The sequence below is a fragment of the Kogia breviceps genome, chromosome 19, assembly GCF_026419965.1.
Source record: "Kogia breviceps isolate mKogBre1 chromosome 19, mKogBre1 haplotype 1, whole genome shotgun sequence".
Taxonomy (NCBI): Eukaryota; Metazoa; Chordata; class Mammalia; order Artiodactyla; family Physeteridae; genus Kogia; species Kogia breviceps.
This window is the reverse complement of record NC_081328.1, coordinates 9,192,122-9,206,534: the sequence shown is the minus strand read 5'-3', so window position 1 is coordinate 9,206,534 and position 14,413 is coordinate 9,192,122. Positions and strand designations below refer to the sequence as shown.

Below are 14,413 nucleotides of genomic sequence, written 5' to 3'. Positions count from 1 at the left end.
ACCACACAGTAGAAAGAGGATATACAAAGTAGAGAGAAAAGGCAGGTGTGAGAGGAGCCCAGAGCAGACAGTGCAGAGGCAGGAGTGGCGGGTCCCCAGGGCTGCCTTGGCCTCTGACATTGGTCCATGTTGGCCCAGTCCATGTGGAAACCTACAGGAAACCTAGCTGGTGGATCTGACTCTCGCAATGCAAAGAAGCTAAGTGACACGGGACCCTACCTACAGCCTCCATGGTTTCTGCTTTTCACCCTGTGAGGTCTCTCCCTCCTCCTTGGGGCTATGGCTTATTCATCTGTTTAATCAGAGCATCTGGCCCTGTGCAGGGAACCTTGTAGGTGCCTATTAATGTTTAAATAAATATCTGTACTTATCACAACAAGCCTTGGCCCGGCCCTCACCAAGAGGCTGTGGAATAAGCAGCAGCACAGATTTTAGATTCAGTACCCGTATCGGCCATGTGCAAGGAGGTGAGCTGGGCCAAGGAGATTCTTTCTGGGCGTCTGAAGTGGAAAACAAGCAATGAAAAGGCAGTTAACGGTGGGAGCCAAGGCTTCAAGGCCATGTGGCGAAATGGACAAGCTGTGTGGACATTCAGTATTCTTGCTTGTAACAGGGGGGCGGTTATGAAGGAGCTCAGAAGTAGAAGGAGATCCCAAAATGGTGGAGATGAAAGGGTTTTGTGACCTGTGAAACGAACACAGGTATCCATGATCAGTAAAGCTGATTATAGGGAGTTCTCCGGTGGTCAAGTAGTTAGGATTCCAGGCTTTCACTGCCATTGGCGAACTGAGATCTCGCAAACCGCGAGGCGTGGCCAGAAAAGGAAAAAGGAAAGAAAGAAAGAAAAAAAAGCTGATTATAATTCTCATGCATTGTTTGTTTTTGTTTCTTGTTTTTTCAGTGTAAATATCATCAGGTATAATCTCTATGCTTTCTTTTTTAAAAAAATTTTTATCAGAGTAGAGTTGATTTACAATGTTGTGTTAGTTTCAGGTGTACAGCAAAGTGAATCATTTATACATATATATATATGCACTCTTTTTAAGATTCTTTTCCCATACAGGCCATTACAGAGTACTGAGTACAATCTCCCCGCTCTCTACAGTAGGGCCTTATCAGTAAGTCTCGTGCATTGTTGCCAACTACTTGTGTGACTGTAATAGGGGAGAAGAAACTTTGTATTCTCTTACAAGTTAGTCACTAAAGAAATGTTGCCTATAAGCTTCAATTATACATAATGGCCCATCTCTGGGAACCCCGCCTCCCAGGCAATGAGCATGAAGCTAAAATGCCTTTGTTTAGCTCACAAGGAAACTTCCTGACCAGGCCCACCTGTGAATAGCTGCAGCGCAGAAGAAATCCCTTCCGGAGTCTGGCCACAACCAGGACTTTACCCCCTCCTCTTTCAGTATAAAAGAAGCCTGAATTCTAACTCAGGGAAGCTGGTTCGCTGGGCCGCTGGTCCACCGTCTTCTCAGTCTACCGGCTTTCTGAATGGAGTCACGCACGATTCCCTGCCCCGGCAACTTGTTACTTGATCTGTTGGCCTGTCGTATGGCAACCAGTATAAGCCGGCCAGGGCTCTTGCTGCTCATGGCCAGCCAGCTCTGCTTGGGGAATTTGGGGGTGAGGCCCTAGCAGCTGCTGGGACCGCTTGTCCTGAGGATACTCCTTTTAAAGTTCCCTGAAGCTGCACTGGCTGCCCCAGCTGTTGGCAGTTGGAACAAAGGAATCAACATCTGGGAGCCGAGGGGGCCCATACGGTAGGGTAAGTCACTCCAGCATGTAAAGCTGGAAACTTTCTTTCCTCTCTGTTTGGGGCTTTTTTCTCTAGAATAAGCCATTTTGTTTTGTATTTGAGTGGGGTACCCTGTTGGAAAGAGGATAAGAGGAAACAGCTGGTGGGCTTTTACCCGATTTGTGAACTGGTTCATTTCTTTGGATGTGCTGGTTTGTTGTGTGCTGGGGGTTTTTGTTTTGGGGGGTTTTTGTTGTTGTTTTGTTTTTGGCTGCGCTGGATCTTAGTTGCCACATGCAGGCTCTTTTAGGTGAGGCATGCGGGATCTAGTTCTCCGACCAGGGATTGAACCCGGGACCCCTGCACTGGGAGCGCAGAGTCTTAACCACTGGACTACCAGGGAAGTGCCTGTGCTCTTTGTTTTGTCTTGTATTTATGTCTTTAAAAAATGGGGGGGGGGCTTCCCTGGTGGCGCAGTGGTTGAGAGTCTGCCTGCCGGTGCGGGGGACACGGATTCGTGCCCCCGTCTGGGAGGATCCCGCGTGCCGCGGAGCGGCTGGGCCCGTGAGCCATGGCCGCTGCGCCTGCGCGTCCGGAGCCTGTGCTCCGCAGCGGGAGAGGCCACAACCGTGAGAGGCCCGCGTACTGCATTAAAAAAAAAAAAAAAAAAAAGGAATGGGGCTTCCCTGGTAGCACAGTGGTTAAGAATCCGCCTGCCAAGGCAGGGGACACAGGTAGAGCCCTGGTCTGGGAAGATCCCACCTGCCACGGAGCAGCTAAGCCCGTGTGCCACAAGTACTGAGCCTGCGCTCTAGGGCCCGCGAGCCACAACTACTGATGCCCACGCACCTAGAGTCCGTGCTCCACAACAAGAGAAGCCACCGCAATGAGAAGCCCGCGCACCACAACGAAGAGTTACCCCCGCTCGCCACAACTAGAGAAAGCCCGTGTGCATCAATGAAGACCCAATGCAGCCAAAATAAATATATAAATAAATTTATATTTTAAAAAAATCGTGTGTTAGTTCCTGGGGCACAGGGACCTGGTCTGGTATCACCATCTAAGATGAGACCCAGTTTGGGCCAGGAGGCATTCCTGGGGCAGGGCAACTTCCATTATGCTGTTATCCCATCGGGGCCTGAATGCAAATGGCCAGCAGACTGGGCTTCTACAGATGCAGAGTCCTTTCTCCCCCGCAGACTTGTTCCTAGGGAGGATCCTCTATATGAAAGGAGAATGGTCATTGATCAGGCCAGGGAAGCAACTCCACCTAACAGACCCACATGGTACACCTGAAGCGCACTGGACCCTGATGAGAGAGGAATGCCCTTATCAGAGCACGACTGCGAGTGCATCTTGGCTTTAAAAAGGGGAATCCAAGCAAGATTTTGAACAAAATTCAAGAAATTCAGCAGAAACCAAATGAAGATTTATCAGGCCTACAGGTGTTACACTGATGCAGATCCTGAGGGCCCTGGAAGTACTGGAATGGTAAATTTGATCTTCATTGGGCAAAGCGCCCCAGACATAAGAAAAAAATTACGAAAGTTAGATGGTAAATTTGGAACGAACCCTTCTCCGTTGGTAGATCTTGCTTTTAAAGGGTTCAACAACAGAAGAAAGAAGTCGCAAAAGACAACGCCATTTTTCTGGCAGTGGCACTTGCCAGAAGGTGAGTGACCCAAAGAGAGGTCAGCCACCATTGGGAAAGGAACAAATGCACTTACTGTAAGGAGGAAAGGTACTGGGAAAAAAAGGTTGCCATAGGCTAAATAGGAAGGAAACCAATAAAAGTCAGGAGCCTCTCAGATGGTAGAAAGAGAGGAACACCCTGATAAACAAAGAGGCCCAGGGGTGGGGGGGGCTCCCTTGGACTTGAGGTGCCCAATTCCAATTTCCCCACAGGAGCCCCAGGTAACATTGACAGCAGGGAATGAGCTGATTAACTTCCTGTTACAGGTGCAGCATACTCTGTGGTAAACACCAAGGTGGCGCAGAAAACATCTCAATCCATCCCAGTCACAGGAGTCCTTGGAGGGGTACAAAACTGCTCATTCTTACAACCTTTAGAATGCCAACTAGGGAACCTTCCCCTGAAATAGTTTCTTATAGATGCTAGAGTATCCAGTCCGTCTTCTGGGGCAAGATCTCCTGTGTAGAAAAGGACAAAGAAGGGCCAAAGAGTGGGGTTTCAGGCCTCCCCAGATGGGGACTGAGCACAGAGGAACCTGGCAAATAGACTTTACTCAAATCCTGGAGCTGCAGGAAATTTCAGATAACCGGCTAGTATGCGTGGACACTTTGTCACGATGGGTGGAAGCATAGCCCACCTGGACAGAAAAAGCCTCAGGAGTGTTTAAAGCCCTCCTTAAGGAAATAATCCCCCAATTTGGATTAAAGCATTGCAAATTAATTGGAAAATATATTTATCCTGGAGACCACAAGTGATAGGAAAAACCAAGGAAATGAACGATGCATTAAAAAGGAGCGTTGCTAAAATTTGTCGAGAGACTAATGTAACTCGGGATAAGGCCTTGCCAGTTGCCGGGCTACTCTGGGAGCAGAGTGGCTCCCAGAAGCAGGCTTAAATTCAGCCCCTTTGAAATGCTGTATGGTGGGCCATTCAAGGTTTCTGCCGAGGCAGGAGAATCTGCAAATGCTCTAAGAGACCCAGCAATTGCCAGTTATATTACATCTGTGGGCACTATACTAACCTCTATTCATGAGTTTGCCTCCAGCAGGTCTGCCTACCCAACTAACGTAGGCTGACATCCATTCTGACCTGGGACTGAGTCTTCCTTAAAACCTGGAGAGAACCAGGGCCTGAACTTCAGCTGACTGCGAGGTGAATAGGACCACACATGGTATTACGTACCACGCACTTGTCTGTAAAGTTAGCTGGGGTAAAGCCATGGGTTCATCATCACACTCGGATTAAAGCAGCACCACTGTCATCAAAAAATGACCCAGTTTCTTTTTTTTATGGAACTCCTTTATTTATTTATTTATTTAGGGCTGCGTTGGGTCTTCGTTTCTGTGCGAGGGCTTTCTCTAGTTGCGGCGAGCGGGGGCCACTCTTCATCGCGGTGCGCGGGCCTCTCACTATCGTGGCCTCTCTTGTTGCGGAGCACAGGCTCCAGACGCGCAGGCTCAGTAGTTGTGGCTCACGGGCCCGGTTGCTCCGCGGTGTGTGGGATCTTCCGAGACCAGGACTCGAAGCTGTGTCCCCTGCATTGGCAGGCAGACTCTCAACCACTGCGCTACCAGGGAAGCCCGTGACCCAATTTCTGAGACGCCTAGAGAGTAATGGGTTTGTGAACCCTTAGATGACTTACGTTTGCTCTTTATAATCTCAGTACTTTAAAAAATTTCATTGTAGCTGAAGAAGGGTCAACCTATTTGTTTAATTTTGTCCAAATAGCACAGGAATTTAGTGTAATTCTGGCACAAAGTTAATAGATAAGTATTGGGAACTAGAACCAATACCCCCAATTAAATTGCAAATTAGACAACAAAGGGCTAAGGGGTTTCATCAGGTTCAAACAGTTGTAGATAAAAAAGGAAAGGGGATTGTACAACTGACTAAAGATTTTAAGGAATAGTCCCTGTCCAAGGCTGATCAATTCCATCCCATAATCACCTCTTTGTCACCCCTGTGCAGCAGGTAGTAGAGCGGTCTTTGTCCTTTTTCCCACAGGATTGTGGGATGGATCATTGACGGTGGGGAATTGTAATAGGGAAGAACCTTTGTGTTCCATTACATTAATTACTAAAGGAGTGTTGCCTATAAGCTTAAATCACACATAATGGCCCATCTCTGGGGACCCTGCCTCCCAGGTAATGAGCATTAAGCTAAAATACCTTTGTTTAGCTCACGGGAAACATCCTGGCAGGGTCCACCTGTAAGTGGCTGCAGGAAGGAAGAAATTTTTTTTTTTTCTTAGCTGTGTGTTGGGTCTTCGTTGCTGCACACGGGCTTTCCCCAGTTGCAGCGAGTGGGGGCTACTCTTCATTGCGCTGCACGGGGCTCTCACTGCGGTGGCTTCTCTTGTTGCGGAGCACGGGCTCCAGGTGCGCGGGCTTCAGCAGTTGTGATGCATGGGCCTAGCTGCTCCGCGGCATGTTGGATCTTCCCGGACCAGAGCTTGAACCCGTGTGCCCTGTATTGGCAGGTGGACTCCCAACCACTGTGCCACCAGGGAAGTCCAGGAAGGAGGAAATTAACATATCCCCTCCAGAGTCTGGCAGGAAGCAGGACTACCTCCTCACCTTTTAGCGTAAAAGAAGCCTGAACTCTGACTCAGGGAAGATGGTTCATTGAGACACTAGTCCACCATCTTCTTGGTCTATTGGCTTTCCAGATAAAGTTGCTATTCCTTGCGCCAGCAACTTGTCACTTGATTTATTGGCCTGTCATGAGGTAAGCAGTAGGAGCCTGGACTCAGTAACGTGACCTTGGACCTGACCTGGAGTCCTCTTTCATACATTCTGGACGATGGTAACTGCTTTGCTGGATCGGTGTGAGGAAGCAGTGTGTCAGGCAGAAAAAGCGCTTCCTACCGCATAAGGAAACATATGGGGAGTTTCTTAAATAAAGCAGATTCCTGGCACCCCATCTCTGCCATCTTACTAACTTGGGATTCTTTGGGGATGGAGCCTAGGAAACTGAATTTTAAATAAGCATCTCCAGTGATTGATTAGGGTGGTCCAAGGAGACTTAGGAAAGATTGAAAGGTGTGTGTGTGTGTTTGGGGTGGGGAAGACAGTACTTTTCATATGTGGCCACGGGGTGGCAGCAGAGAGATGAGAAACGGGTGTCTCCGGTGAGTGCCCCGCCCCCGCCCGGCTGAGAGTGGGCAGACCTGGGGATGGGTTGCAGGAGGAGGTGGGCCCTGTACTGTGGCACCCTCTCCTTTGCCAGGTGGAGTTTGGTACTGCAGACTAACCACCTGTGACCGCCTGTCTCTACCAGATTTTATGGACACTCTGCTTTTGCCAAACTGCCGACGGAAACGGCATTAGTGTGACCTTGGCTGGGCCGTGGGTGGTGGTGAGTATGGGCGGCAAGCGATGTCACCTGCACAGGGCAGCTGACTCAGAGGACACCAGTGCATTATTGGAAAGCAGGGCCCTCCACACCCCCACTGCCAGGCTGGTGGTTCCGGGTGTTCCTTAAAAGACCTGTTCACCTGCATCAGGCCTGTTCCAGTCATGAGGGGATTGGGTCTGTGGCTGGGGAGCTGGCCGAAGCCCAGGCAAAGGCTGCTGGGATGGGCTGACGGCAGGGAACTCGGGATGGGGCAGCTGCCTCTGGAAGAAGCCAAGATGTCCCTGGCTGCCGTAGGGGTAGTAAGAGGATTAGGTGTCAGTCCCTAACCCAGCCCGGAACTCACACCCTCCTCCACTGACAGCCCCTCCCCCTCACTCACAGCGCCCTGCCTGCCCCGCGGAGCCTGCCAAAGCCCAGAATAACGCCGGGGACCAGACAGTGGGATGGCGGGGACTCTGCTCAGCGCCCTGCTGCTCTTGCAGCTCCTCGGTATGGACCAGGGTTGGGGGAAGTGGTCGGACACACACACACACGGGATGCTGACATAAAGGGACGAGACAGAGACAGAGACTGAGATGTCGACGGAGACACGATATTTGGTCCCCAGGCACATCACTGGTTCGGGAGACAGACACGGAAAAATACACTGCCTCAGACAGACAGACAGAGAAGCAGAGCCATGCAGATCCAGAGGCTCCCTAGCCTCTCCATTTCCAGTGACCCCGCTGCTTGGCCCCATCCCCAGGCGGAGGCGCAGGGAAGAATGAGGAGCTGCGTCTCTACCACCACCTCTTCGACAACTATGACCCAGGACGCCGGCCAGTGCAGAAGCCTGAGGACACTGTCACCATCACCCTCAAAGTCACCCTGACCAACCTCATCTCGCTGGTAAGATACCCCCACCGTCACCCCAAGCGCCATCTCTGAGCCTAAAATCCCACTTCTGGTCCCAATCGCCGAGCTCTATCCTAAAGCTGGTCTCCATCGTCCTGATCTTCCCACCGCAGAATGAGAAAGAGGAGACCCTCACCACCAGCGTCTGGATTGGAATCGTGAGTGGAGTCCGGGGAACGGTGTGAGGTCTTGTCCAGGGGACCCTTTTCTCCCAAACGCCTCTTGGGCACCAAGGCACACGTCCTTCCGTCCCCCTCCTCTTCCCCTCCCCTTAGGACTGGCATGATTACCGACTCAACTACAGCAAGGGCGATTTTGGGGGCCTAGAAATCCTGCGGGTCCCTTCAGAACTCGTATGGCTGCCAGAGATTGTGCTGGAAAACAAGTGAGGACGGGGCCAGACTGGAGGGAAGCCGAGGCCCGGGGGGCTGGGCTGGACCTGGTTGGGGCAGGTTGCTGGACGGAGAGGGGGCCACAGATCTGCGCAAACCCTCGGTTTCCCGGAGCCCACAGTATCGACGGCCAGTTCGGTGTGGCCTATGAAGCCAACGTGCTGGTCTCGGAGGGCGGCTACGTGAGCTGGCTGCCCCCGGCCATCTACCGCAGTATCTGCGCCATGGAGGTCACCTACTTCCCTTTCGACTGGCAGAACTGCTCGCTTGTTTTCCGGTGGGAATTGGCCCGGACCTTAGTGGAATTACGGGGGCAGGGGGTGGGGCCAGGTGTGGGCGGGGGGGGAGGTACTTCTAATCCGGGGCGGGGCTTTGTGCTGGAGGTGGAGCTAGACATTCGAATGGGGTAAGGGCGCCGTAGCGGGTTAGAGGTAGGTGTGGAAACCCAGGTGTGAAGGCTAGGCCTGGGTTGCTGGGTGGGAGCTGAATTCCCCTGCCAGATCCCTGCTTCCAGGACGGGGCCTGAGGCTGAGGCCCGAGTCCCAGCCTCTGGGGTGGGGGGTCCGGGCCCTGGCTCTGCAGCTCGCAGACGTACAATGCAGAAGAAGTGGAGCTCGTCTTTGCTGTGGACGACGATGGCGTCACCATCAGCAACATAGATATCGACACTGAGGCCTATACTGGTGAGGCCCCCTCCTGCTCCAAAAAACTCGCTTCTAGACGGCTCCAGAGAGGGGACTTGCAGAGTGGGGCTGCCCCAAGCCATCGATGCTGAGATTGACTTTGGCAACCTTGCTTTAACTTGACCCTTTCCTGAAATCATTCTTGATCTTCGGACTAGTCCAGCTTCCTCGCTTGTGGTGGTTCCCCAACCTCTCTGGGAATGCCCCTTTCTGACCAGCCCAAGCAATCCAGACCACCTGCCCCACCCACCCTTGTCCAGATAGTTTGCATCCTCTCCTCGCCTTGAGTTGCAGGCCCCCCGCGGTCAGATGAGGGGACGGAGAGCAGAGCAGCGCGCCCCACCCCCGAGAGCCAGCTGACCGCGCCTCCCGTCCTCCGTCCTGCAGAGAACGGTGAGTGGGCCATCGACTTCTGCCCCGGGGTGATCCGCCGCCACGACCGTGGCTCTAATGATGGTCCAGGGGACACTGAAGTCATCTACACGCTCATCATTCGCCGGAAGCCGCTCTTCTACGTTATCAACATCATCGTGCCTTGCGTGCTCATCTCGGGCCTAGTGCTGCTCGCCTATTTCCTGCCGGCACAGGGTATGGCGTCGCCCAGACCCCAAACCCCGGCTCCCTCCTGGGGGGCGGGGCCTGCTCTCACCAGGCACTCCCTCCAGCTGGCGGCCAGAAATGCACCGTCTCCATCAACGTCCTGCTCGCCCAGACCGTCTTCTTGTTCCTAATTGCCCAGAAAATCCCAGAGACATCTCTGAGCGTGCCGCTGCTAGGCAGGTGGGGGCAGAGTGGATCCCTGTGGTGCCTGCGTGGGGCGTGGCCAGTGTGAAGGGCGGAGCCAGACGAGCATGGGGTGGAGCCAAGAGGCTCGTTGGGGAGGGCAGGGCCCAAACCTAATGACTCTGGGAGAAGCCTCATTTGTTTCATCCGCGCCTGGGTTTTATTTGGACGCGGGGTGGGGCTGGGATGGTGGTGGCTTCTCCGGTCCCCCGTCCTCCGTACTGCTGCTGGACGCCACCTGGAGGTCTCCGGAGTATCTCTGTTGGGGGCGGGCCGGCATAGTGCCCACCCAGCCCCGCCGCCTCTGGCCCCCACCTCTCCCCTCATCCTGAACTCACCGGTTCCCCGGGGGTGCCGAGGCCCAGCTGGCGTCGCTACTGTTGCAGGAATGAGGCGGATCCCTGCAGACCTCGTGCACACAGGCATAGCCGCGCCCCCTGGAGCAGAAGCCGGGCGCTCGCGCCTGCCGCAGACCGCGCTGGCCGAGCCCCCTGCCCCGCGGCCTGGGCTACCCGGGCCAGGGCTCCACCCGGATCCCCGGCGTCTGGGGCCGGGCCCGGGCCGCCGTCTAGTCGCCACACCTCCTGCTGCACCCACAGGGCTGAGATCTGCAGCGGGGGTACAGGAGTTGGCGGAGGTGCAGAGGTCCCTGCTCCTGCCGCTCGATCCCCCTTCCCCACCCCTCCTCAGCACACCCGGCACCCCACCTCTAACAAGGTGGCCCCGAAGTTCACTACGCTGGCTGCGGCTTCTCTTAGCACCAGCCCCAGGGTGGGCTTCGGGGCGGGCGGGTGGCTTCTCTGGCTCTCGCGGCTCCAGGGACTTTGGCTCTCTGAACCGCTGCTCCAGATATTCAGGGGCTGTGGCCACAAGTTCCAGGGAAGATAGAAGCGGGGGCTGGAGGGCCACCTGGAAAAGCACAGGGACTGTGGGGTCATCAGGTCCTAGGGCAGAGGTAATGGGGGGACGCTGGAAACCTTCCCCGAGCGTTTCGAGGTGCCACCCTTGGGGGTGGAGGGTGGGCATCGGCGTAGGCGCACCTCCGTGGAGCAGTGGAAGTGGTAGACCCACAGCAGGGCTTCCAGGGAGCTGGGGGTCCCCTTCATGGTTGCCACCGGCGGGGCGAGGGGGAAGAAGGGCTTGGGGGGGCGACGCGTCTGGCCCGCAGAGGAGCAGCAGCTAAGGGCGTAACTCCACCCCTTGCGGAGAGATGCGTTTGTGAAGTCAGAGGACTAGTGGCTCCCTCTGTGGCTCAGGGGAAGTGGGGAGGCTGCGACGTCACGAACTCCGGGCTCCTCAGGTACCTCATTTTCGTCATGGTGGTTGCCACGCTCATTGTCATGAATTGCGTCATCGTGCTCAACGTGTCTTGTCGGACGCCCACCACTCACGCCATGTCCCCGCGGCTGCGCCACGTAAGCACCCGGTAGGCGGGGCTCTGGGCGGGAGGCGGGGCTTCGAGCTAATCTCCTGGCCGCCCCCCCACCCCTCGGCCGCCCGCCCACCCGCCCGCCCCCAGGTCTTACTGGAGCTGCTGCCCCAACTCCTGGGCTCGGGCGCACCCCACGAGGTCCCCCGGGCCGCCTCGTCCCCAAGGCGGGCGTCGTCCTTGGGCCTACTTCTCCGCGCAGAGGAGCTGATACTGAAAAAGCCGCGGAGCGAGCTTATATTTGAGGGGCAGAGGTACCGGCACGGGAGCTGGACTGGTGAGCAGTGCCCGAGCGGGCCAGCGGGGGCACCTGCAGCGGGAGAGGCTCCTAATCACCCCCCGGGGTCGCTCCCACCAGCTGCCCTCTGCCAGAGCCTGGGCGCCGCCGGCCCCGAGATCCGCTGCTGTGTGGATGCCGTGAACTTCGTGGCCGAGAGCACGCGAGACCAGGAGGCCACCGGCGAGGTGGGGCAGGAGCCGGAGAGGCTGGGTGGGGAGCTGCTGGGGGCCTCCGCGCTCCCTGACTCGTGCAGCAGGCTCCTGCAGCTTTTAGGGACTCACCTTTGCCCACCCCTTCCCCAGGAGGTGTCAGACTGGGTGCGCATGGGGAAGGCCCTTGACAATATCTGCTTCTGGGCCGCTCTGGTGCTCTTCCTTGTCGGCTCCAGCCTCATCTTCCTCGGGGCCTACTTCAACCAAGTGCCCGAACTGCCCTACCCGCCCTGTATGCAGGCGTGAGCCTGCAGCCACGGTGACAAACGTTCCCACCCATCTTCAGGAGGAAATCTGAAAAACAAGTTGCTCCCACTGCTTTATTACGATCCTTTCGTACTGCCGGTGATAAATCTGTGTTCAGCTTCGCAAGAGTCATACGTGCCCACGTGTGTAGGTCTGGCCACCGGGGCAGACAGGAGGAGGTGGCAGATGGTTCAGGCAGGCTCTTGCGTGTCAACCCTCCAGACGGCAGGAACCATCTTCAATTCATTCTTCCTGACCTCCCAGTTTTTCTTGGGCCCCAGCTCCATGTGACCCTCTAGCCCCCTGAGCCTCTAAGAGATCTTTATCCATTTGTTGCCAAACAGGAGAGAACCCCCCCCCCCGCCCCCATGCAGGACTTGCATATAGAGAGGCTGGAGCCAGGCGCCTTCATGGCCTGGCCAGGCTGGAGTGGGTGGAAACCAAATGGCCCCTGTGTAGGGCCCCACAGGTTTAAGGCTGAGGATGCCCCAGCCCTCCCTCAGTTGTTTCCTCTAGGTTTTATTGGCTCAACAAACCACCTACCCCCCGGCCCCGCCTCCACCAAGGCTCACTGACTGCAGATTCCACGCCACCCTGCCCCCTTCATCCCAGCAATGCTGGCGGGCCCTGGCTAGTAAGTACCTGGGGTGCTGAGAGAAAACAGAATAACGTTAAGGCCTGAAATGGTGGGAGCTGGTTGAATTGTCTTTATTAACAAACGGAGATCTCCAAGGCCACTACATTAAGGAGTGGTGGGGGCAGGGAGGGGCCAGGGCTACTTGCTGCTCACACTATATACAGATGCAAGCAAGGGGGTATGGAGGGCGAGAGCTCCCTGCTCCCTCCCTCCACCAGGGAAGGGCAGAGGCTAGAAGAGACGGGGGTTGGAAAGGGGTAAATGTTTTGGCTGGCGGGGTCCCCCCTCCATTCCCTGGGGTTTGGGGGGAGGGGAATCATTAAAGTGCTTTCAGAAAATGAGGAAATGGTCCCTGCCCCTGGAGTGGCTGGAGACCCCCCTAAAACCTAGGGCCCAGTGACCCCCCCCAGGGTCTGGTACATTCAAGGGGGGAGCCGGCTCCCCTGACGTGCAAATAAAGGGGCCCAGGGCCCTGCCGAGTCAGCAGCAGTGGGGTATGGGGTCCAAGCCCCAAGCATTCTCCTCTTAAGTGGAGAAGGGGGGGGTGGGGCTAGGCCCACTCAATTCCTGGTAAGGGGAAGCTGTGCCTCTCCCCAGAAGTTGGGACGGGCACAGTTTTGGGGAGAGAACATGTTGGGGAAGAGGATGGTCACGTGATCACAAAAGCATCAGGGGTCAGAGGTCACGTTCCCAGCAGGCTCCAGTGAATCAAACCAGTAAAAGCAAAGCCCAGGGAGGGAAAAGAAGGGCGGCCTGGGAAGTCTGGGTGTGGGGGGGGGGGAGAGCTGGTCCACGTGGGACAGCCCCGTCCAGGGCCCCGTCACCAGTTCATGATGCAGTTACGGTTCAGGGTCATGAAGTAAACTTGGCTGCTGCCCCCGGAGCGGACTGAGGCAAAAAACACCTGGGTGGGGTAGAAGCAGAAGTCACCGAGGCATGGGGGGGTGGGGAGAAGGGGAAAGAGGGAGAGAGAGACCGCAGAGCGGAGTCCCTCCGAAAGCGGGCCCACCTGGGGAAGTGGGCAGCAGGCAGACCTCCGGGGGAAGGAATCTGGAGAGTTCTCAGAGAGGGAAGACGAGGGAAGGGCAAGCTGTGACCCCACAGAGCGCTCCCTGGAGGCGGCCTTCCAGGAAGACCTAGAAGCACCCCCTCCCCCAGCTCTGCCCAGGGGCCCAGGTCCTGGGGGCCCACCCAGTGCAGGAGCCCAGGCCCCTTGTCACTCCCACCTTGTCGTTCCGCTCACACAGGAACTTGAGCCTCTGGGCTCGTTTGTGCATGAAGACCCCGTCTAGGTGGCCCGTCTCCACAGAGCGGATCTCGATGGCTTTCTCACCCCAGCCCATGATCTGGTTGGAGCAGATATAGGCTGCGGGGGAAGGGAGTGGAGGGGCAGTGAGTGGGCTGCAGCCCAGCTCGGCCGGGAACACAGGCTTGGAGGGCGGGCACCTCACTCACCCACTGAGGTGGGCATCTCTCCCCACTGCAGCACCACATCCTTAATGATCCGCCCGTACGTGTTGACATAGACGCCCTCATCCTCGTAGCACAGCAGCATCTCCATGCCGTCCGTGTTGGGGAGGAAGATGATGGCGTGGGGCGTGATCTGGCTCTGGATCTGGGAGGAGAAGGTGGGCTGGAGGCCCCAAGTCTGGGGCACAGACTGGTGGCCCCAGTCTGCCCGCAGCCCTGCCAAGCTTACGTGCACAGGGATGTAGATGTCGTAGCTGTTCCCCGAGTCGACATCCACAGCGTGGAAGCCAGCACTGGAGCCATAGATGACCTTGAGCCTCTGTCCCTCCTCTACCGTCAGGTCCACCAGCAGAGGGCGGTGTGGGAGGTCAGCAAACGACTGTGGAGGACAGAAGGGCTCAGGGGACGTGGGTGGAGGAGCCAGGCCTCGGAACAGTGTTGGGGGCTGAGGCTGGGGTTACCTTGAAAGCCATGAATTTGTGGTAAGGTTTGGGGGCCCAAGCATACACCTCCACAGAGTTCTTCAGGGCGATGACCAGGAATTTGATGCGTTCATATTTCACTGGGGGCAGGAAAGAAGAGGGATGCAGGCACTCCCA

General features: G+C 56.0%; 3 protein-coding genes across 33 annotated transcripts in view; 1 reads left to right on the top strand and 2 right to left on the bottom strand.

Moving 5' to 3' along the window:
• The first annotated feature begins 1,302 nt into the window (after nt 1-1,302).
• On the top strand, nt 1,303-11,793 carry CHRNE (cholinergic receptor nicotinic epsilon subunit). 4 transcript variants are annotated; one of them, XM_059046742.2, is made up of 14 exons: nt 1,303-1,768; nt 6,711-6,788; nt 7,170-7,277; nt 7,534-7,676; nt 7,796-7,840; nt 7,958-8,067; nt 8,196-8,351; nt 8,657-8,757; nt 9,145-9,345; nt 9,423-9,537; nt 10,841-10,955; nt 11,060-11,246; nt 11,328-11,434; nt 11,552-11,793. In XM_059046742.2, the coding sequence occupies exons 3-14, from the start codon at nt 7,232-7,234 to the stop codon at nt 11,705-11,707; spliced, it is 1,482 nt and encodes a 493-aa protein (XP_058902725.1). In that variant the 5' UTR covers nt 1,303-1,768; nt 6,711-6,788; nt 7,170-7,231; the 3' UTR covers nt 11,708-11,793. The 4 variants fall into 4 exon arrangements, with proteins under 4 accessions (XP_058902725.1, XP_066877063.1, XP_066877062.1 ...); XM_067020962.1 differs by lacking the exon at nt 1,303-1,768 and having other exon boundaries at nt 6,720-6,788; nt 7,763-7,840; nt 11,060-11,223; XM_067020961.1 differs by lacking the exon at nt 1,303-1,768 and having other exon boundaries at nt 6,720-6,788; nt 7,763-7,840.
• On the bottom strand, nt 9,802-10,692 carry C19H17orf107 (chromosome 19 C17orf107 homolog). Its single transcript, XM_059047471.2, is given in 4 exon segments — nt 9,802-10,148; nt 10,248-10,329; nt 10,331-10,449; nt 10,581-10,692. Coding segments are annotated over 4 exon segments (552 nt in total). The 5' UTR covers nt 10,647-10,692; the 3' UTR covers nt 9,802-9,863.
• Nucleotides 11,794-12,391: 598 nt separating the features above from the next.
• Nucleotides 12,392-14,413, bottom strand: part of MINK1 (misshapen like kinase 1) — a 50,336-nt gene continuing 48,314 nt past the window's right edge. For all 28 annotated transcript variants that reach the window (XM_059046640.2, XM_067020947.1, XM_067020951.1 and 25 more), the window contains 5 exons: nt 14,276-14,376; nt 14,044-14,193; nt 13,800-13,959; nt 13,571-13,710; nt 12,392-13,248 (listed from right to left, as the gene is read on the bottom strand). In XM_059046640.2, the coding sequence (XP_058902623.1) occupies nt 13,165-13,248; nt 13,571-13,710; nt 13,800-13,959; nt 14,044-14,193; nt 14,276-14,376 (635 nt within the window). In that variant the 3' untranslated portion in view covers nt 12,392-13,164. The remainder of the gene's footprint in view (nt 13,249-13,570; nt 13,711-13,799; nt 13,960-14,043; nt 14,194-14,275; nt 14,377-14,413) is intronic.

Bases quoted from the DNA above. Each gene is read 5' to 3' on its own strand.
- CHRNE (XM_067020961.1), top strand. From the start codon at position 7,232: ATGGCGGGGACTCTGCTCAGCGCCCTGCTGCTCTTGCAGCTCCTCG. The intron at 7,677-7,762 runs GTAAGATACCCC...TCTATCCTAAAG, and splicing joins TGACCAACCTCATCTCGCTG to CTGGTCTCCATCGTCCTGAT. The intron at 8,068-8,195 runs GTGAGGACGGGG...CGGAGCCCACAG, and splicing joins GAGATTGTGCTGGAAAACAA to TATCGACGGCCAGTTCGGTG.